This window comes from Pseudochaenichthys georgianus, chromosome 22 (assembly GCF_902827115.2).
Source record: "Pseudochaenichthys georgianus chromosome 22, fPseGeo1.2, whole genome shotgun sequence".
Lineage (NCBI taxonomy): Eukaryota > Metazoa > Chordata > Actinopteri > Perciformes > Channichthyidae > Pseudochaenichthys > Pseudochaenichthys georgianus.
The window spans coordinates 25,600,193-25,621,788 of NC_047524.1; the positions used below are offsets into that span (position 1 = coordinate 25,600,193).

A 21,596-nucleotide genomic window follows, 5' to 3' on the forward strand; every position below is an offset into this window, starting at 1 on the left:
CACCACCACGATTGTGCCCTTGAGTAAGGCATTTAGCCCTTAGTTACTCCAGGGAGAATGTCCCTGTAATCGGTCATTATAAGTCGCTTTGGATAAAAGCGTCAGCTAAATGAAATGTAATGTGATTAGTAAAATATGCATGAATAAATAAATAAAAAGTTAACTGGGTGAAAAAAGGTAAGATACACTTTTAAAACTTGTTGAGAGAAAACTAGTCTTTGCTGCAAGGAAAAACTTCCAGAGAAAACCCAGTTTAAAGGGAAAAATGGGAGAAACCTCAGGGAGAGCAACAGAGGGATCCCTCTCCCAGGACGGACAGACGTGCAATAGATGCCGTGTGTAAATTGAAAATAGTGTATTTACTGACGTATTTTATATCGTAGGCCAAAACGTGTAATCTCTTCAGTTTGGTTAACACCAGACCTTATGTCAGGCATTTAACGACAAACACTTTCAATAAATTGACTTCGAGACGAGGGAACAGGAAGTGGTAAAAAGTATGTTGTGGGTTTTCAGGACACATTTGTGCTCCACTTTAATACATTGCCTGAAATGATGTATGTATAAAATGATCCAGTTCTCATACAGACAGAATAAGAGAGGTGGAGGACTTGCTACCATTTTCTCTAATGACTTCACATGTTCCAAGTGTTGTTTTGGAGACTTTTCTAGCTTTGAATACTTAACTGTTACAATCTACGTGTCGACCCCCTAAGCACAACGCCAATTTCATCTCTGAGTTTTCAGATTTGATGTCAATAGTTCTTACCAGTTAGTTACTATAGGATTATAGCTAAATCTCAAAACATTTTAATATCGTGGAAAAGTTGATTCATTTCAGTATTTCTATTTAAAAAGGGAAACTCATATATTATATATGATTTGTTTTAATCTTGATGATTACGGCTTAGAGAGAACCCAAAATTAGAATATTAAGAAAAATGTGCCACCAAATGCTCTCATTGATTGAGACGCGTGATGACGCCCTCCCGAAGCCAATACTGATACACCCACATAATAAAAAACTGTTAATGCGAGATAAAATAATTGTTGGCATTAATGATTTAACGCCTTAACGGGAGAACGCGTTAACTTGCCCAGCCCTAATTTTAATACTATGCTTGAATCAAAACAATTGTTTCAGATTTAATGAACACTTTTCCACTCTCGCACGCTGGCTCTGTTGATCTAGTGCACAATAAAAAAAATACACAATATTATTATTATGTTCAAACATAATAAAACAGACAGACAAGAAGTCTCGCATGTTTTTAACCACTTTTATTATCTTTATCATTGTCATCGTTATAATTTCAGTCATTAATTTACAGCAAAGGACTCGGCGAGCTCCTTTTATTCCTCCAACTGCATCTCAGTAACATAGCTCTCCAGAAAATAGAATTATAATTGACTTTCTAAAACAATATCAATACACTTGGAACAATCAAATATACAACAATAATCCTTTGCATGTATAATCAAATGAAAAGTATATTTATCTGGTGTTTAACATGACACTGGCAGGACACAGAACACACTATAACCAGTTGCATTTACACACACAAGGAAATCAGATTTGAGAGAAAAAATCACATTCATAACTACATACTTACAATTTGTTCAAAATTCATTTTTGTATAGGTTTTTACAGCACTTACATGAAATTGCAACATTATATTATTTCTGTTTGACTATTTGCATTTGGCACTCTTATGTGTTCAGTTAATGGGACTATAGCTGCTCATGCTATAAAATAAAAAACATACTTTACAAAAAATAAGTAAAACATTTACAATAATTCAAATGGAAAAGGGTTTTATTTTACAGCAACATTTTCACATTTTGGGAAATATGCTTCTTTGCCGAGAGTTGGATGAGAACATTTATACCAAAGCGTTATTCACAAAATGTTAATAATATTGAACATGTTAGGAACATATGCAAATGTATAGAATGTCATGGAAATATGAGTAAACAAGGGAGTACACTCGACCTGCAACGATTGGTCGATTGACAGTAAAATAATCGTCAACTTTAGGAATAGGGCCGTATTTGTATGTAGTGCCCCTACTGTGACGTGTCTCCATGCTTTAATGTTCAAAAGCTCTTAATTCTTCTCATCCTGCCTGTGCTGCAGCACCTCTTTTCACCCTCTGTCTGAAACCAGAGCCCAGTCTGCTCTGATTGGTTAGCTGGCTAGCTCTGTTGATTGGTCAACCGCTTAGATATACATCACGTACAATGTGTTGGAGAGCTAGCCAATAGTGATGTCACACTTGTTTGAGCCTTTGCAGACCCTTTCCGTAACACAGTAGAGGAAAAGGGAACTCCCAAAAAGCACAACAGGGCCTCTTTAAAATGGATTCATCTTTTTAATCTGCAATTTCCCATGCACAAAGACCTCTCCAATCCAGATGTTCTTCTTTTCTCTGTTTCAAATCATATTACATTGATTACCCTTGAGGTATCAACTGCCATAAAAAGACATTTAACATTTAAATATTGGACTAAACGATTTAGCTCATAAGAAATTGTCAGATTAATTGACAATTTAAACATTTGTTAGTTGAAACAGATAAGACAACATGTGCTTGAACGAAAATAAAAAAAGAACAGCCATCAGTTTGGACATCAGCAGATTTATATCTCATGTCCTGTGTGTATGCAGCCGGTGTTTTGGCATTTAGACCTGGCTGTGCTGAGTCAGCAACACAGTAACCATGAACCTCTCTGTATGATCAGTGTGTGTGTGTGTGTGTGTGTGTGTGTGTGTGATCAGTAATATTTGGCTAATAAAGGAAACATTAACAGACTAAATAACATGTAAACAAAATGTAAACATCTGAATGCAAGCGGCACCAACTCAAGTTGGATTTTATTTACGTCTTTCAACACACACACACACACACACACACACACACACACACACACACACACACACACACACACACACACACACACACACACACACACACACACACACACACACACACACACACACACACACACACACACACACACACACACACACACACACACACACACACACACACACACACACACACACACACACACACACACACACACAAGCAATGTATGGCCTCACACACATGGTCAGGGGTCACAGTTACAGCAAGGCATTGTGAGAAGAGTGGGTGGACAGGGGGAAGCGCACATGTTTAATTATGTTTACAGTTTGTATACAGTGTGTGTGTGTGTGTGTGTATTTACAGTGAGGGTACAGGAGAAAAACCTTGTGCAAGTGCATGCAGGTCCATCATTTGTGCCTTAGTGTGTGTGTGTGTGTGTGTGTGTGTGTGTGTGTGTGTGTGTGGGTCTCAAAGTGCTCGGGGGATGATAGTGAAGGGCAGGATGGGGCTGCTGGCCTCCAGCTCCAGCGCGGTCAGGAAACACTCGGTTGCCGCAGCGGCGTTTCCCTGAGCCTGCAGCACCTCCCCTAGACTGTTCCACACATCATGAGCCGTACTGAGGGGGAGGAGAGAGTGTGAGAGAGTGAAACAAAAGAGGAGAAGAGAAAGCAGGAGTATGGGAGAGAAGGGGAGGAGAGGAAATAAGAGGAGGAAACAGGAGTCGTGATGTTATAGGAGATGAGAGGAGAGTTGTATAATCGGAGGGAAGGGGAGAGATCAAGAGAATTAGGAGAGGAGGAAAGGAGGAGAGAGAATGAAAGAGGAGAAATGGAGGTTGGGAGGACGTATGAGAAGAGAAAACAGGTGTAAAAGGAGAAATGGGAGAAGAGGGGGATAAGGAGGAGAGTAAGAGCGAGGTGACATGAGAGAAAAGGAGGCAGGAAGAGGATAGGAGGAAAATAGAGAAAGAATGAAAAGGGAAACCGGTGTAAACAAAGGAGGGAAGGAAAGAGGAGAGGAGGAAATGGAAGGAAGTGAGAAGGGAGGAAATAAGAGAAGAGGAAAGAGATACAGAGAGACATCAATGTAAACAGGGTGAGGACAGGGGAGAGGAACAAAAGGAGATGAGGAAAGACGGAGATGAGAGGAAGGAAGATGAGAGGGGAGTACAAGAAGATCAGAAGGAGGGTAGGAGAGGAGAAGGAGAGATATGAGGAAGCAGGGAAAAGGAAAAGATGGGAGGAAATAAGAGAAGAGAAAACAATATTACAACATTTGAGGTGAGGGGAATAAAGCGGAGAGGAAAAAGGAGGTGATATGAGAAAAGGGAAGCAGAGGAGAAAAAGAGAAGGAAATAGAAGAGGAAATATAAATGTGAATGACATTAAATATAATGGTCAATTCCAATCACACACACACACACACACACACACACACACACACACACACACACACACACACACACACACACACACACACACACACACACACACACACACACACACACACCACACACACACACACACACACACACACACACACACACACACACACACACACACACACACACACACACACACACACACACACACACACACACACACACACACACACACACACACACACACACACACACACACACACACACACACACACACACACACACACACACACACACACACACACACACACACACACACACACACACACACACACACACACACACACACACCTGTTGACCTGCACAGCGTCCCGCAGCACTTTCTCTGACAGACTGTAGCGCTGCAGCTGGTGGAGGATCAGACCCTGAGCAGAGGAAGAGGAAGAGGAAGAGGAAGAGGAGAGTGAAAAACGACTTATATCAGTTTATCAATTTGGTGTACACACAAAGGACTCCTGAAAACCTCTCACTTTGATTTTTCTTTTATTTGTGTATTTTAAAAAAACATCCACGTTTATATTATAAGGTCTGGGCGATATGAAGTATCACATTTTACAAGATTCTTAACCAAATACAGCAATATCGATTTTGGAACGATATACTGTACTGGGGTCGACCTTTAAGTTCCTTGATGAAATATTTACACTTTTTTACATTTGATAAATATTCATCAGTGGAATGCATTTGTGGGTCAAGAAGACAAAATGTTAAATTACATTACTGTAAAGCAGCTTTTAAAACCAGGACACTTCAATTCAATATTAGGATATCAATGTTTGTTGTGGGATGTGTTTGTGTGTTGCTGAGTGTGTGTGTGTGTGTGTGTGTGTGTGTGGTTGAGTTAGTGTGTGTGTTTGAGTGTGTGTATGTGTGTAGTTGAGTGTGTGTACTATGTGTGTGGTTGTGTGTGTGTGTGTGGTTGAGTGAGTGTGTGTGTGTGTGTGTGTGTGTGTGTGTGTGTGTGTGTGTGTGTGTGTGGTTGAGTGAGTGAGTGAGTGTGTGTGTGTGAGTGTGTGAGTGTGTGAGTGAGTGAGCGAGTGTGTGTGTGTGTGAGAGTTACCAGTCTCTGCATGGTCTTGACGTGTGTTGGGTTGATGGACAGCGACTCTTCGTACCAGCGCTTGGCCTCCTCGATGTTCCCCCGGAGCTCTGCGATCTGCCCCCTCATGTACAGCACATTATGGGACGTGGGGAAGAGGTTGGAGGCTTCCTGTGTGCAGGCCGAGGCTTCAGCCGGCTTCGACATGCCGGTGTACACCTCCGCTGTAAGAGAGGGGGGTCCAAACATCATAGAACATTTCCCGTTTCTAAAGTGTGAGATTTGCAGCCTTCTTAACATCAGTGTATTTGAGTAAAATCCACAAATTATAGCACGATACTGTTCCACACATCATGAGGAGGAGAAACAGGGGGAGGAGAGACAGGAGGAGGAGAGACAGGAGGAGGAGAGAAGGAAATATGAGAGGAGAGGGGTATTATTGGAGGATTGATCAAGAGAGGAAAGGAGAGAAAATGAAAGAGGAGAAGGGAGGGAATAAAAGAAGAGGAAACAGGAGATGAGCTGGAAAAGGAAGCAGGGGAGGATAGAGGAGAAGTTAAAAAAAAGAATGAAAGAGGAGAGGGGGTGTAAGGAGAGAAGGAAAGAGGAGATGAGCTATTAGGAGAGGTGAGAGGACTGGTCGATAATCGGAGGGGGAAGGAGAGATTAGGAGAGGAAGGAGCTTAAAAAAGACGAGAAGGGAAGGAAATAAGAGAAGAGGAAATGAGGTATGAGAGACGGGAGGAGACACGGATCAAAAGAAGAGGGAAAAGGTAACGAGAACTAAAAAAGGAAGCAGGGGGAGGATAGGGGAGACCAATGTAAAGAGTAGGCAGGAAAGAAATAGGATGGAAGGAAAATAGATAAGAAGAAACGGATAATAAAAAAGATGGGATAAGAGGAAAAGGGAGGTGATGAAAGCAACACAAAAGGAAGCAGGTGGAGGATAAAGGCAAATAGGAAGCAGGAAAACATCAAGAGATGAGAGGAGGAAGTGGGGAGAAAAGGAGAGGGATTGAAAAACGGGGGGTGGGTAGTCTGAGAGATCAGCAGGAAGGAGAGGAATGAAGAAGAGAGGAGGAACTATTTCAAACATGAGTGCAAGGGCGCTGTATACTTACTGAGCGAATAGATATAACCACCGCCTCGTCAAAGCAAGACTGCAATTCCCATAAATGCTGATATTGTGTGGCACAACGTGAAAGTGCTCCATCTCAAGTTACATTTTGAAACCTCTCAAACTGAAATGATGCATTTGAAAATAAAAGCCACAGACAGCTTAGTGTAATCATTGTGATGACACATTCGCAAAAGAACGAAGCTACATTTTTAATAATGTTTCAGCATCAAGGTGGCCTAATGCACCGTGCGTGCGCAGAGCCACAGACCAACCGGAGGAGGGGACGGAGGGAGGAGATAACTTCTAACCGTTTGCTCGTCTGGCCTGTGATTGGATGATTGTATTAGCGGTGTCGCCAGGCTGGAAATGACCACCTCTGACAGGAAGCGGCTGGAGAGATAAACAGTGTGTGTGTGTGTGTGTGTGTGTGTGTTTGTTTATTATACTCTTCAGACTGCTTATGTTTGTGTCTGCTGGGGAGGCAGACATGAGAATAGAGTGTACTCTAAAAGTGATTTAATCTGCCTACGCCCTACGAGCTGATGTCAGTACTAAAAGACAATCATTCGGAGAACTAGCAGACAGACTGTTTGTGTTGTTGTGTAAAACCAAGGGCGTAGTTTGGCATTTGGACGGTCCCTTTCAGTAATTTAGAGGACAGAATTGTCCCTACCATTATTTGAGCAAAATAGTTTCTGTATTATCTTTGGTGCTTAAGTCATATTAGATCATTCGTATGTGCCCCAGGCCCGGCTCCAGGATGAAATTACTGAGGGGGCTGTTAAAAAATCCGAGGGGGCGATTGTAATGAATTGACACACCAAGCTTTTTTCCTTCTCACTGCTCTACAATCTCTTTGCTTCTTTATTTTTATTCCGGATTTACCCCTCTTGTTCTGTTCTTTTCCTCTGATCTTTAATAATAGATAGTAGATAGTTGATAGATAGATGGCTGCACTTTGGTTAACAGACTAACATTGATTTCCTCAATTTATAAATTGACAGGCTCTGTAATTATACCATAATCTTTTCTCCTCCATCCCTTAACTCGTCTTCCTATACAGATTTACTTACCTCTAGTCTGGTCAGGATTAAAGAAACATTAATCTGGTTGATTTTTTATTTTCAGGATTGAATGTTCAAATCAAGGCCTAAAACCTGGCATTTCATAAGAAAGTGACTAATATATAAACCGGATGTAATATTGGATCAAATACTACACCAAATGGACAGACACAGATTAAAAATACAAATAAAGTCCCCTGGTTTGTCTCCAGAGTCTAACTGCCATGAGAAAAATCAAATCAATGTTCCAAAATCCATCACTAGATGTCGCTCATTGTACCAATACGGTTGATATAATACATAACTTATTATTATTCTAGTAAAAGGGCTCGCTTTGGCAAAAACCTGATCCATACAGGCAGCCCTAAATAATAACAAGTAACCATCATATGTGTGATGCTATCTGTAGTTGTCTGTCTTATTTTTTGTTGATGTCATATTGTTTTCACCAGGGCCGGCCCTTGGCATAGGCAGTATAGGCGAATGCTAAGGGTGCATCAACCCATCGGGGGCGCCGAAAATTGGGGAGAAAAATTACATCATGTATTTTTTAGCTGCCCGGATTATAACAGACAAAGACTCATTCTGAAAACTGCACTGGAACAACATAACATCAAGGACATGGATTTTAAGGCAATATACAAATCAATATGTAAATCAAGAAATGAAGTAAACAAGCTGATCTTCAAGTTCCTCAAAACACTGGTCTGAGGACAAGGATTTAATATAAACATTTAATAAATCAACAGTAGGTGGCGATATATGCTCCAAGTGGAAGCGATTCGCCATTAAAGAAAAAAGAAGAAGAAGAAGTAGTAGAAGAAGAAGAAATACGCTAACGCTACAAACAGGCACAACACTGTTACTCTGTGTTTACTGACATATAACATTTGATTTAACCTTGCTCTATTTTTGTAACGCACGTTCAAAAACGGGAACATTTTCGGGATTTTCAACCGGGTACCAGCCACCGAAAACGGGGACTCTGCCCGGAAAACGAGGACGTTTTGGTCACCCATCTGACTGTGTTTTCAGCTAAGCACACACGCTAACATTAAGACTACAAGCTCACTTGGGGTTGAGGCTTTTTTACACATTGCTTGACTGCCTGCCCACATATCTGATCTAAACATAGTAACGTGTATTGAGGAAAATAATTATTTAAAGTTATTTAATAATTGTGACATTTATTGTACTTTTTGGTGGATGAATGATGCTCAAAGAATACAACTGAGGGGGCAATGCCCCCTTTTGCCCCCTCGTGGCGCCAGGCCCGATGTGCCCTTCTGGAGGTTTCGTATTTATTACTGCCTAAATTCTGAAATGGAGAAGGCTATGCTTTGACCTGTCCACCTGTTGCAAATTAAAATCATGGCGAAAAAAACGATAGAAACCAGATAACGTTGATGACAAAATGTCATTATCGCAAATAACATCAAAACTGTGGTGGCCAACATGTGCAAACGCGCTACAACAGCCCAATACACTTTCCTTAAAATACGATGCAAATATAAAAACAAAACATTTGCCAAAACACATGTAAATGAAGAAACATCTTAACCTACTTGACAACGCATGCGCAGCATTTAGAAAACACTAACCAAATGCACTGCATAAACGAAACATTGAAAATACAAAACGCTACAAGAAGCTTAAACACATGTTGTCAAATTGGGGAAGATGTGTTTTTATATTTGCATCGTTTTTTTAAGCTGGGGCTGCGTTTCTTCTCCTGATGGAAATGTTTTGGACTGACACAAACATGTACACACTTGCCAAACACTTGAACATCTGTTGCACTTCCATGCGTGTAGCGGCCTGTTGGTTTGCCTACATACCTGCGTGCAGCCAGATCTGAGCCAGGGTCATCCAGGGGTGCATGGGTCCGTGTTTGGGGGCACTGCTCTGCATGGAGGAGGCCACCTCGGACAGAGCCTGCTCTACGCGACTGGCTGCTATAGACGTAGCATGAACTGAGCCTGGAGGGAGGACATCCAAACATTATACACCATCATCTCCTGCAGGTACTGACTAACTACTGCAGCACACAGCAGCTTTTAATTCTGCCAAACAATATCAGATTTCCCAGAAACAGGAAGTGAATCTGGAGTGTTTTGGGTAAAGCTCACAACTCTAGGTTCGCAGCTTCTGTTCCTGCTCTAAAGCCTTCATCAGTCCACACCATTTCCACACGCTGCAACACCACAGTGTATGGCCCCTGGATAACCAGGTTTATAATGGATTTAATTTCTGCCACAACCATGCATAAACAACCGCATCAACCTGCACTCAGATGATTAGTAAGTGCGTCTCACATTTTGTCTCTGCAATTGGATTACATTATAACAGGGAGGCAAAATGGCCACCACACGGGACCGCAGGAGCACACTGCAGCTCTGTGAAAGCCAAGCATAATACGTCTTCTGGTGTAATATTTGATCATATCCTGCTTTTACACAAAACAAATGTAGTTAAAATGACCATTTATGGGTTTTCTGATTCGTACGTTAACCAAAATAATGTAAAAATGTCTTGAAAAGGTATATTTTTATCCATGACTTTGATCAATTTGACTGAAAATGTATGAATAAATCCACTTTGATCTGACCTTTTATGAAACGTGTTTTGGCACAATTGTGTGCTTTTTTATTTGCAGCGTTGTTGAAACTTCAGGGCATTTCTCCTAATGGAAATGTTTTGGGCAGTTGTTGCTTTTTTGCACTTGTTGGCCACCGTAGAATAGGATAAAAACATCTAAATACGTATATTTTTAATACATTGCATTGATAAATATTAACTGAACGTTGATGACTAAATCCACTAAGATCCGTTCTCTGTGTGCAAATTAGATTTTGTTACATTTTGAGAACTATACAACCTTTATAATTTGAACATTTTAAATCGTTTTGTTCTTTTCAATAAATGCTGTAAAATACAGACACTGATTATGCTTTACATTTGTAAAAATGCTAGTGCTAGTCTAATGTGGTAGACGACCTTTTTGGTTTTTAAGTCACGTCATTTGCAGCCTGCAGTGATTATATAACTATATAAATATGCGCTTTTTATATCCTGAACATGGACTAAAATAAAAATGGGGAATGGTCGAAGCTCGCTAAAATAAAAGCTTTACTTTAATAAAACATCTCCCATCCCCTTCTCGTATTATTCTGTTCTCTATGGTCCAAAATACTCTTTCAACTACAATGACATGAGCTGTGTGTTGGGGTGTTAAGGGACAGGAAGTAACCATGTGTAAAAGACAAGTGAGACGAGGATAAAAAGAGAATATTTGAATATTAAAGCTGTATGTGTGTTTGTGTGTTAGATAGAGAGCAAAGAACGGAAGAGTGTGCTATTTTTGTGCTTTAAAAGTGTCTTTAAAAATTTGATGTCCATCTCTCTCTCACACATACACACAACAGCATTTAAAGGTCACCTATTATGCAAAATGCACTTTTTGATATCTTTTATACGTACGTACGTGTCCCTGGTGTGTAAGGAGACTCACAAAGTGTCAGAAAATACAACCCTCTCTCTTTTCCTCCTTACCCACATCTTTAAATATGTGGGTGAGAACTTGACATCATTACTGAAATGTGGGCTGGCTTTACATTGAACTCCTGGCAACGTCCACCCACGGCCCAACCTATCGTTCCCATATACAGTCGGCTAGCTGAATCCCCTCCTGCAGCTCTGTGCCTGTGTATTCAGCAGGATATCTGCAGGAGGCACTTAGAGTAAAGTTGTTCTAGCAGTAAACACTGAAAAAAGAACATGTCAAGCTATGTGCTGTATTAGAAAATATGCACAATGTGTTTTAGAAGTAATATAGTTTTACAATTACCTTCGCAAGCATCGCTAACACTCAGAGCTAACGCTGTACTGGAGAGAATATGTGTAAAGAAGCCGGATATGAAAAGTACTATCCTTATGGTCAACCGGCGATAGAGAAAACGTTTGAGCTCCATACTGTTTCAGAAATAATGCTTGATGTGGTTTGGAACATAATACGGCGTTTAATCACGGCAGTGTTCAGCTGAGTTTCTGCTGGTAGAGAGTCTTCTCTTCACAGAGCTCACTGCTTGCATGTGGACGCTCCAAAGGGGCGTGGCCAGCAGCAGCTCCGTTACATTTAAAGGGCCAGACCCAGAATCAGCACTTTTGTAACAGGGCTGAAATAGAGGGGTATGAGGCATGGCCACAATGGGTGATCTGTTTGGTACTTTGAGCAAAACACTTCAGAGACATTTTTCTAAATATATGGCCCTATAATATATTGTTCAAATATAGCATAATAGGTGAGCTTTAAAGTTGGGCAGAATTGATATTGAGAGCATGAGCGTCTCTACTACATAATTATGAGAAGACCCTGCCTTGCCTATTGGAGCCAGTTTTTTTTGTTTGTGACCTCTATAGGCAAGGGACTATAAAAGACTATTTTCCCATGGCAAGCCTTTAATTGGCTTGATTTGATAGTCTGTTGTGATTGGTCAACTGCTTAGAGATGTCCCGCCTATCTCGTACAATGTGTTGGAGCGCTAGCCAAGAGAAGCCCGAGTGATGTCAGTATCTTACTGAAGTAAACAAAGGAGTCCAATGGAGGCGTTTCAGGCAGGGGGGTTGGGTGGGGGAGGGGTATATAGAAGGTAGGTTGAATAATACAGAAAAAACCCTATTTTAAGTGTTTTATCAATATCTCCATTTATCAATATCCAACATGTTGTTTCCCTCACATCCACCCCTTTTACTTTTCTACACTGTTGTTGTTGGCTTTTAGTGATACGCTTATAGACAGACGGTAGGACATATGGCCTTGTCAGTGAAAGAACAAAGTGCTACGTATAACAGAAGTAGTGATGCTGTATATTTTCTTATGAATTGCTTTCACTCTGACCATTTTGTGCCCCTTATATTCAAATCACTCTATGAACTGGATGTTATGTAATACTGACAAAACCATGAGACTTTCTTTAGAATATATAGAAGTTTTCACTTGGTGCCATTAGAGATCTGCTAGCAGACTACGTAGGAAGCCTCCTGCCGTGCTTTGTGCCTAACATGTGGGCATTTCACACAGCAACAAATGCACCAAAGCTGCTCACTGAATCAAAGGAATACACTGACTGACAGGAACAAATGTAAAAAAAAAAAAAAACGTTTCTCTTTAAGAAGATGATCAATTGGCTATCGCTTGATTTAAAAACCTTTCCTTTAGAGTATGTTAGATATGCACTAATTATATGACTTTGTTAAAACGACGAATTCAGATAATTCATATCAGATCATAGTTTTTCACTATAATCACTGTTCACTTGTTTTCACATGTGTCCAACAAATGTTTGTTTCTAATCAAAAAGTAAGGTAAAGTGATTCCAGTATGTTTAGCGCCATTATATTTTGACTAGTGAGAATGGGTTAAAATACCCTTTGTTGAGAATGTTAACATGTCATAGAATACTAATTTATTGTGTTTTTTCACAATTTGATGATCGTCAGGATAAGATCGTGTATGTCTACCACTATGACCAGGATATTGTGACATCAAATGTTCATATTGCCTATGCCCTCTGTCGGCATTTGCTCTTTTTTGCTTTTATCGCGTTATATTCCTTTAAGTCGTTGTATTCCTTTCAAATCAAATACCATCAATTTGATATCAATTCAGTACAATTCTCCTGAAAACTGGCTGCGGACATCACGTTAAAGCAGAGGATATATGTACATTTTTCCTTCCTAAAGATAATGTACATATATCGGAACCTCGTTGGGAAAGAGAAGGTCAACTAGGACCGGAGGATGGACGGAACAATGGATGGAAAAAAGAAGGTCAGATGGAGGTTACATGGCTACTTACAAACAGAAAAACATGGAGGAAAAACCAAGAGTGTTAGCGTCCTGAAAGCCGCCTTGACACAATGGAGGGATGGGAAGAAAACAGAAATACGATTGTTAATGATTGAAAAAAAGGAAGAGACAGAGAGGGAATATCCAAATAAGTGCAGGTCGAAGAGGTTTTTATTCTTTACTTTTAGATCAAATGCTGCCTCCACTTGATCTATAATATGCTGTAATCTTTTCAAATAAATGCTTAATTATGAGCACATATGTACATATACAGCCATAAATGTTGAATAGGATATATTCTGCTCATTTTCAGGTTAATATTTGTATTTTCTGTATGTCTCCATGCTTTAATGTTCAAAAAGATCTTTACTTTTCTCATCCTGCCTCTCACCCTCTGTCTGAAACCAGAGCTCAGTCTGCTCTGATTGGATAGCTGGTCGGCTCTGTTGTGATTGTTTAACCGCTTAGAGATCACGTACAATGTGTTGGAGCGCTAGCCAATAGAAGCGCGAGTGTTACATAGTGATGTAGTGTCGAAAGAGAATTCTTTGGCTTGAATTTTCTTAGGTTCATGATATCTCAAAATTAGGTAGTGCAGAGTAACTATAATATATATAATATATAATAATATACTGTAATTAAAATCAAGCTCTGGAGCCAATTACAACCATTATGTTCAGTCCAAACATCATTAGCATAAGAGATGGAAACATAGAGAGACAACATAAGGTTGGAAACAAGACAATTGATGTTGGCTCAAATGTAATATCCTCACAGAAATAGAAAGAGAAAGGAGGAGGATGCAGAAAATGAACACAAACAAGAGACACATATCCAGGGGAGAAGTAGATAGATGTGAAGAGACAGTAAAGCTATAGTAAACCTATTGTGTAATCCACAATGCAAAGAGAACTCAACGGATGTCAGTATCCTTGGTTCATTTAAAGCGACAATCTTTGTTTTCTATGTGGAACGTAGTGGTGTGGAGATAAACTAAAGTGCCTAAGTTCACCTGAGACCTAAGTAGTAAGTAGAGTAAGCCGAAAACACACAAACTACAGCAGCATCAAAGCTCAAGCTTTTGTTTTCCATGTTAACACGCGGAGATTCACAGCACGACTGAGAAGTACCTGTGAAGCTGAAGCACCATCCAGTTCTAGATTCACCTAGTTAGTCACCTCAATAGGCTGGATACATTCTTTAATCATTTAGTTTAAAGTCATGGCTGTCGGGCAGATTACGGTGTGGGTTATTGCAATTTGTTTTACTAATATCCGGAGGTAGCTATCATTTCATAATAAACGTATATATGAACAATATATATTCTCACTGTTGAATAGCAACAAAGAATGTAAGCCCATTATACGATCAGATACACTTATACAAAGATGGTACTTTTCCTCTTCAGTGTAGTGAAGGAATTTAATAATACACAAATAATATTTTTTTAATAAAAAACATCTTAATGCGGAGGAGCACTGAGTGAGACATTAGGGATAAAATGAACTGATTTAAGATTAGTCAGAAAATGATCATAATATTAGTTTGGCCTCTCAGGGCTTCATACATCAGCAACATCAGTAAGATCAATTCGACAGTGGCTCAACTTTGCCAATGTCCTGAGCCGCAGACCCTCTACGTATATCAACATACTGTGGAGAGAACCAGCGTGGGAACACACAAGTTCATTAAAAAGCCGATCACCAAAAGGTTTTCTTTTAGGTCACTCTCCACACCATGCTACAGGGCAGAGGAGACGCAGAGGGGGATTACAATTGGAGAGCTGACGGAGATTGATGTGGTTGCAAAAGGAGTGAGTCCTGTCCTTGGTGGGCGCAGGAGGAAGAGGAGGAGGAGGAAGATGGGGAGGAGGATGAGAGGTAAAGGGCCAGCAGGAGGGAGGAAGGATACGTTTCCGTGTGGAGGGGAGAGGAGGGAGGCTGGAGGAAGAAGACGGGGGAAGTGGGGGAGGACAGAGGGAGGAGAGTGTGGAAATGGTGGAAGGGGAGAGTGGGGGAGACGGGTTCACAACTACAGTGGGATGAAGAAGAACCTGAGACTACCAAAAAAGAAAGGAAACAAAAACAGAGTTAAATTAATAATAATTCTTGAGAAAACTGGTGCGTAGATAAGCAGGAATTAAAACTTATAAAATAACGTTACTGAATTATAAACCAAGAGCAGGAAATGTTTTCCTTTGATATAATAAGTAGAAAAATGTGATACATATAATAACCATGAAGGACCTCTTTAATTCAATTTTTATGGATTATATCATCAATAAAACTACAAAAAAGATGAATGAACTGTGCACAACATGAAGTTTTTTCACTTGGGAAGTCTTGAGGTTACCCGTGAGTGTGTGTGTGTTTATTAAGTGTGTGTTGTGTGTGTGTGTCTACTGGTCTAGGTCGCTGAAGTCAGGCAGGGTCATGGCGTTGAGCTGCCGTCTGTCTGCTATGGCTCTGTCCAGAAGACTGCTGCCACGGCCCGAATCACTGCATCAGGAACATGAGGTTACACACACGTGTACACACACCTGGGTTGATAAGGCAATTGCGTTCTTTCCAAGTTCAACTATAGGTAGGGCTATAGCTCGGCTATCGATTAGATAATGTCTTACATTTTGGATATTGTTAATCTCATAAGTGTCTTTTCCTTGTTTTCAAAATCTGCATTACAATAAAGTGATGTCATCAGAGCTCGCCTTACTGTTCTGGTTGTTGCCATTAGTTTGCTCTTACCCAAATATCCATTATAGGCACATACCTAATATTTTTTTGTCAAAAATCCTTGTTTAAAATATTTTGTGAAATCACCGATAGTCAACCCTAAAATATCATTGTAAATCGATTTGGAGGTATTAGATCAGAAATATTGGGATATTTGATTTCCTCGATATCCCCCAGCCGTAGGTAGGGCATCTTAGAATATAAATATATTTAACGTGCATACAATAATAAGCAATACAAATATTTATTTATTTACAAAGATTTGAGGTCATACTATCATAAATGCTATGGTATATTACCTTACATTTTATTTCGCTGATGCTATTATTATTATTATATTAATATCCTTAATCCCACCAATGTAAGTGCCACATACAGAACAGAGACACATTCTGAAATGAAAGGTAAATTAAATGTTTTTTTAAGCATAGGCCAAATTATGTTTGCTAATAATATGCTACTGTTGTGTGATTTCAACGACATATTTGACATAATAAATCATCTTTTACAAACATTGTGAAAACATCATTTTGCAACCTTTGCCTCCTTGTCTACATTCACAAAGAATCTGCAGAGCTTTATAAATTACAAATTCAGTCTTCACCCTCGAAGACATCCTTTCATTTGTTTGGAGCAAACACAATATGGTAATAGCTACTGAATTAATGAAAGCAAACAAATGTCAGGGACTGGAATTTGCATTGAGGGTGTGTGTGTGTGGCTTGTGCGTGTGTGTGTGTGTGTGTGTGTGTGTGTGTGTGTATGTGTGTGTGTACCTGGGGTTGTTAGTGAGGTTGTAAAAGCTCTCTCCAGATCTGCAGCATGTGTTTACAGGTGAGCAGAGCTTCCTCCGGTCCTCTACACATGGACTCCAGCTTCACCTTGGGTACAGCAGACTACAACCCACACAATCAGAGAGCAGCCACAGAAAAAAGACACTTTAATGTGTTGTGGCAAGTGTGTGAGTCTCACTTGAAGTTCTCGGGGTACTCGGACAGAGCCATCTCTATGATATTGAGCGCGTCGTGGTAGTGTTTCTGAGCGGAGGAGGCAGCAGGGCGAGCAGGTGGAGGGAGTGGACGTCATCGCCCTGGAGCTGCAGCGCCTGTCGGACGTAGCCTAGAGCCTCTGGGATCTACACACACCCACCACACACGCACACACACACGCACACGCCACACACACACACACTACAGGTTGGAACTACAGTTGGGTAGAAAAACACTTTATAGATTGACAGGAATGTTTTTCTGACTTCCGTTGTCACCACATGAGAGGTGTTACCTGTTCTGGAGACGGCGAGCTGCAGCGCCAGGTAGAAGGCTTGCGAGATGGTCAGTGGGAGACAGACTCTGAGCTCTGGAGAAGAGAGAGGTGTTGAATTAATACGTTAAATAAGAAGATATTAACGTTTAAAAATATCTCCGGGGGGGGAATTTGGTTGCTGCAGTAGCAGAACAGTATAAAAGTAGCAAACATTGCATAACAATAAATTGGTTTAGAAAACCAAACCGAGGGATATCTTCAAATGTAAGACTCAGTTAGAAACTCTCACGCCATCAAATCAGCAGAATTAGCCACTATAGAACCATAGATGTTAGCATTAGCATAGCATTATACAAATGTGATCAAAAAAGCACATTCTGCTTAGTATTCAGATAGTAGAAACAATATGGTCTTAAAATACCACATTACAAGTAAAAGTCCCAACGTTTTTTTTTACATGAGCAGAATAATATAAGTTTTATCAGCTAAATGTACTTCAAATATCAAAAGTAATGTACTCAGTATGCAGAATTGCTCTTTCACAATATTATAAAATACTTAATATTTTTTTGTATCAGCAAACAAATGCATATAATAATATCACGTAATTTTGAGATAGTGCTTAGTCATGTTGAACCAATTGCACTTTTAAAAACGCAAATGTGCCAGCGCACGTGTTGTCAAACTGGTAAAGATGTTTCTATATTTGCAATGTGTTGGTTTTATATTTACATCTCTTCTGAGCTGCAGCGCAATTTCTCCTATCTGAGATATTTTGGTTTTTGTAGGGCGTTTTCACCAGTTGGCCACCATAGGATGCAGAATCAAATGTACAACTGGATCAAATTCTACTTTAGAGCAAAACTTGCATAAATGTACTTTGATACATTTCACCACTTGAGTCTATATATTCAATTATTTTTTTTACCTTATTATTAGATATTATTATAGCTACAAATCACTCTCCAGTAGGATGTGTCACATGTGTTAAAATAGCCTCTGTGTTTGAGCTATGGGTGTGTTTCCTTCCACTGAGGACATGTTTATGGAAGGACAGTATACACATATATAGTGTGTACACAGATGACAGACATAGGGTTTGAATAAACTGCGACAGCGTCCTTCTGAGGGAGGTGTGGGAGTGAAGGAGAAAAGAGCGCAGCGTGGCCTCAGGCCCAACCTCTGGAAGGCTCCCAAAGCTTTCCTCTGGTACTCCTCCTGCGTGCTCCGCAACGAGGCTGAGGGGGGCAGAGGCACAGAGTCAGGGAGAGGAAGAGGAGGCAGGATGCAGGCAGGAAGTATAGTAATACAAGTGCGACAGTCTTATGATCATTTATATTGTAGCATTGGATGGTCTTGATTTGTATATGTGGAAGCATTTTATAGAGAACAAGAAACAAAAATGGAGGCAGGCTCTATCGTGTGTGGTTTTTAAAAATCATTTTTACGTGAGATATGAGACTTCCTTAGGGTTGTAGCAAAAAAAAAGACTAAAGCACCTAATCTACTAATCCCTATTTTGAATAAAATGATTACTTTAGGGGGCGGACATCATAATATATGACAACAGAAAATCCTAGCTAGGTTTACCTCAACAAAAGATTTCAATGCAAGACAACCTTGCTTGCTTTACTTGTTGTTATCATTCACAATGACACTATCTTAAGTAAGGTGTCTCATAAACCCATAGAGACTTACCGTCAGTGGCTTTCAGGCTGTACACCAGCCCGATGGCCAGGTAGCCTTTGGCTCTGAACTCTGCGGCTTTCTCCCCCATGTCAATCACAATGTTGGCAAAGCACTCCCCGTCATCCAGCTGCATTATGGGAGAAGATAGATATATAAGGAGAGAAGGAACGGAGAAAAGATTTGATTATTATAAAGGTGTTTAGGGTAAGCTAACATATTAGCTAAACGTGGTATATTATACAATGACAACAAACATTGTGAGTAAAACATGAACAATATTGTCTTGTAATGAAAGACTACACATTTATGAAGTGAAGATCGAGCTCTATATTGAAGGAGAGCTCAATATGCCGCAGTTGCTTTACATTGGACACTAAGGCGCACAATGATTCAACATTGTGGCTGTTTTGACACAATTCTTCACAAAATATAAAATCTTATTTGAGATTTTTCTGAATAAATCTGAATTATTAAAGTAACAAGTAACTCAAGCTTTAAGATAAATGTATCTGATCAAATAAACAGTTGTGGCTGGTAATAAAAGAGAATTGATTAAAAAATCAAATGTATGGCCATTTTGACACCATTCATTTGAATGTATAAATATCGAGATATTCCACTTGGCCCAAAGAAAACTGAATATATATTAAAAACTAAACCTTTCACACTCTGTAAACTAACTAAAACTAATCTAAAATGTAAAAGAAAATTCAAAATGTAAGAAAAATTAGAACTGCTGAAAATAAATATTCAAAACTATAATATCAGCATGGTAGCTTGAGAAAACTTCATGTGTAGAACATGTGGGTTTAAGTGTGCAGGAGGGTCCTCCTTACCCAGTGTAGGGGTCCGATACCACAGCTTGACAGCCAGCAGAGGGATGGTGGGGTCGTCGGGCTTCAGACGGATGCACTCCTTCAGGACTTTAACGGCCCCGCGCTGATTTCCCAGCAGCCATTAGCGACAGAGCGAGCTGGTACCACAGGTGGAACTCCTCGAAGGCAAAACTTCATGGCTCTCTCCAGACACTGCAGAAACAGGACACATCTCAATTGGATTGTAATAAAACATTATTTGTTTGAGGAATGGACCAAAAGGAGATTTAGGATGTTTTAATGTGGGTGTATTATTATGGGATTGGGCTTCAACACTTTCTCTATCACCACAGAGGGACAGGCTCACCTCTGACAGCATCTCGTACTGCCCCCTCCTGCCCAGAGCGATGGTCAGCAGGTCGTACACCACCGAGGCCGACTGCAGGCTGATGATGCGATCATTGTTGTGTTCAGGGATCCTGCTGAGGACGGCGTCCCCGGTTAGCCTGAAACACACACACAAATACAGAGCTTTAGAAATGGAACATGGTTTAACGAGGTGAGTGGAATATTATTTACAACTATTTCCAGTCTCAATAGTGTTGGAGAAAGTATTCAGATCTTAACTTAAGTACAAGTACTGATACCACACTGTAAAATTACTATATTACAAATAAAAAAGCAGTAATATATGTATGTTTTAAGTATTTAATTTAAAATTACCCAATGCAGAAAACATTTAAATAAAATTGAAAAAAGGACACAAAAAAACTCAAAATTATCTAATTAAAAAAAATACTTACATTTTTACCGGTGCAAAATATTATTGTTTTAATCTGCTAATTTATTAAATTGTCTTTTTGCCAGGTGGTTCTTTAATAGGGCTGGATAATTTGATTTGTTTATACATTTCGTATTTGTATTTTAAGAAATCAGAATACATAGAGTAACGAATAACTGAGCTTTAAGATAAATGTAGTTGAGTAAAGTATTTCCCTTGTGAAGTGTAGTTGAGTAGAAGTCTAAAGTGGCATTAAAGAAAACTACCCATCAAAGTAGAAGTACCTCAAATTGGCACTTAAGTACAATACTTGAGTAAATGTACTCTGGTGTGTCTTACCATGGGACTCGCTGATCAGCAGCAGCAGCAGAGCCTCCTCTGTGTTCTCCTGAGGGCAGAACAGACTGAGAGGAAACACAAAAGACAATTAAGGGAAAGAAAAAGATGGACAACTCGTTTGGATTCCATTAGGGTTGTTTCCCACAGATTATCCCTTACTTCCAGGGCCGGTTCTTCCTATAGGCGGACTATGCAGATGCATCCAAAAAAACAAATAAAGTATAATTCATACACACAAAGATGAACAGAATTAGTAGAAGCGGGAGGGCTGAAGCATAGCTTATGGAAAGTAGCCCTCCCGTGCATCATCCTAATACAGCGGCATTATTGCTTCAAAAATGTATAGAAATTAAGGAGTACAAGAAATAAAGAAAACAGGAGAAAAAATGCAATAAAAGTTAGGGCAGGAAAACAATAAATGCATATATATAATATATATATATATATATATACATACATGAAAACTAGATATAGGGTCATTTTCTGCACATGTCAAATTGGAAATTAAAATACTATATATACATATGTACACATGTACTTGGCAAATGAATAATAATATATGCATATAATAATATATGCATAATTGCATATAA

At 39.7% G+C, this 21,596-nt stretch overlaps 1 protein-coding gene across 1 annotated transcript in view; it reads right to left on the minus strand.

Annotated features, from left to right (window-relative positions):
• Window positions 1-3,026: 3,026 nt before the first annotated feature.
• Window positions 3,027-21,596, minus strand: part of ttc7b (tetratricopeptide repeat domain 7B) — a 31,357-nt gene continuing 12,787 nt past the window's right edge. Inside the window, 20 exon segments of the mRNA XM_071207195.1 lie at window positions 3,027-3,486; window positions 4,603-4,676; window positions 5,372-5,574; window positions 9,373-9,513; window positions 15,155-15,317; window positions 15,319-15,445; window positions 15,787-15,879; window positions 16,890-16,918; window positions 16,920-17,162; window positions 17,165-17,248; window positions 17,384-17,437; window positions 17,439-17,472; window positions 18,560-18,617; window positions 19,078-19,195; window positions 19,905-19,922; window positions 19,924-20,001; window positions 20,003-20,074; window positions 20,076-20,096; window positions 20,251-20,381; window positions 20,998-21,068. Coding sequence (XP_071063296.1) covers window positions 3,339-3,486; window positions 4,603-4,676; window positions 5,372-5,574; window positions 9,373-9,513; window positions 15,155-15,317; window positions 15,319-15,445; window positions 15,787-15,879; window positions 16,890-16,918; window positions 16,920-17,162; window positions 17,165-17,248; window positions 17,384-17,437; window positions 17,439-17,472; window positions 18,560-18,617; window positions 19,078-19,195; window positions 19,905-19,922; window positions 19,924-20,001; window positions 20,003-20,074; window positions 20,076-20,096; window positions 20,251-20,381; window positions 20,998-21,068 — 1,960 coding nt within the window. The 3' untranslated portion in view covers window positions 3,027-3,338.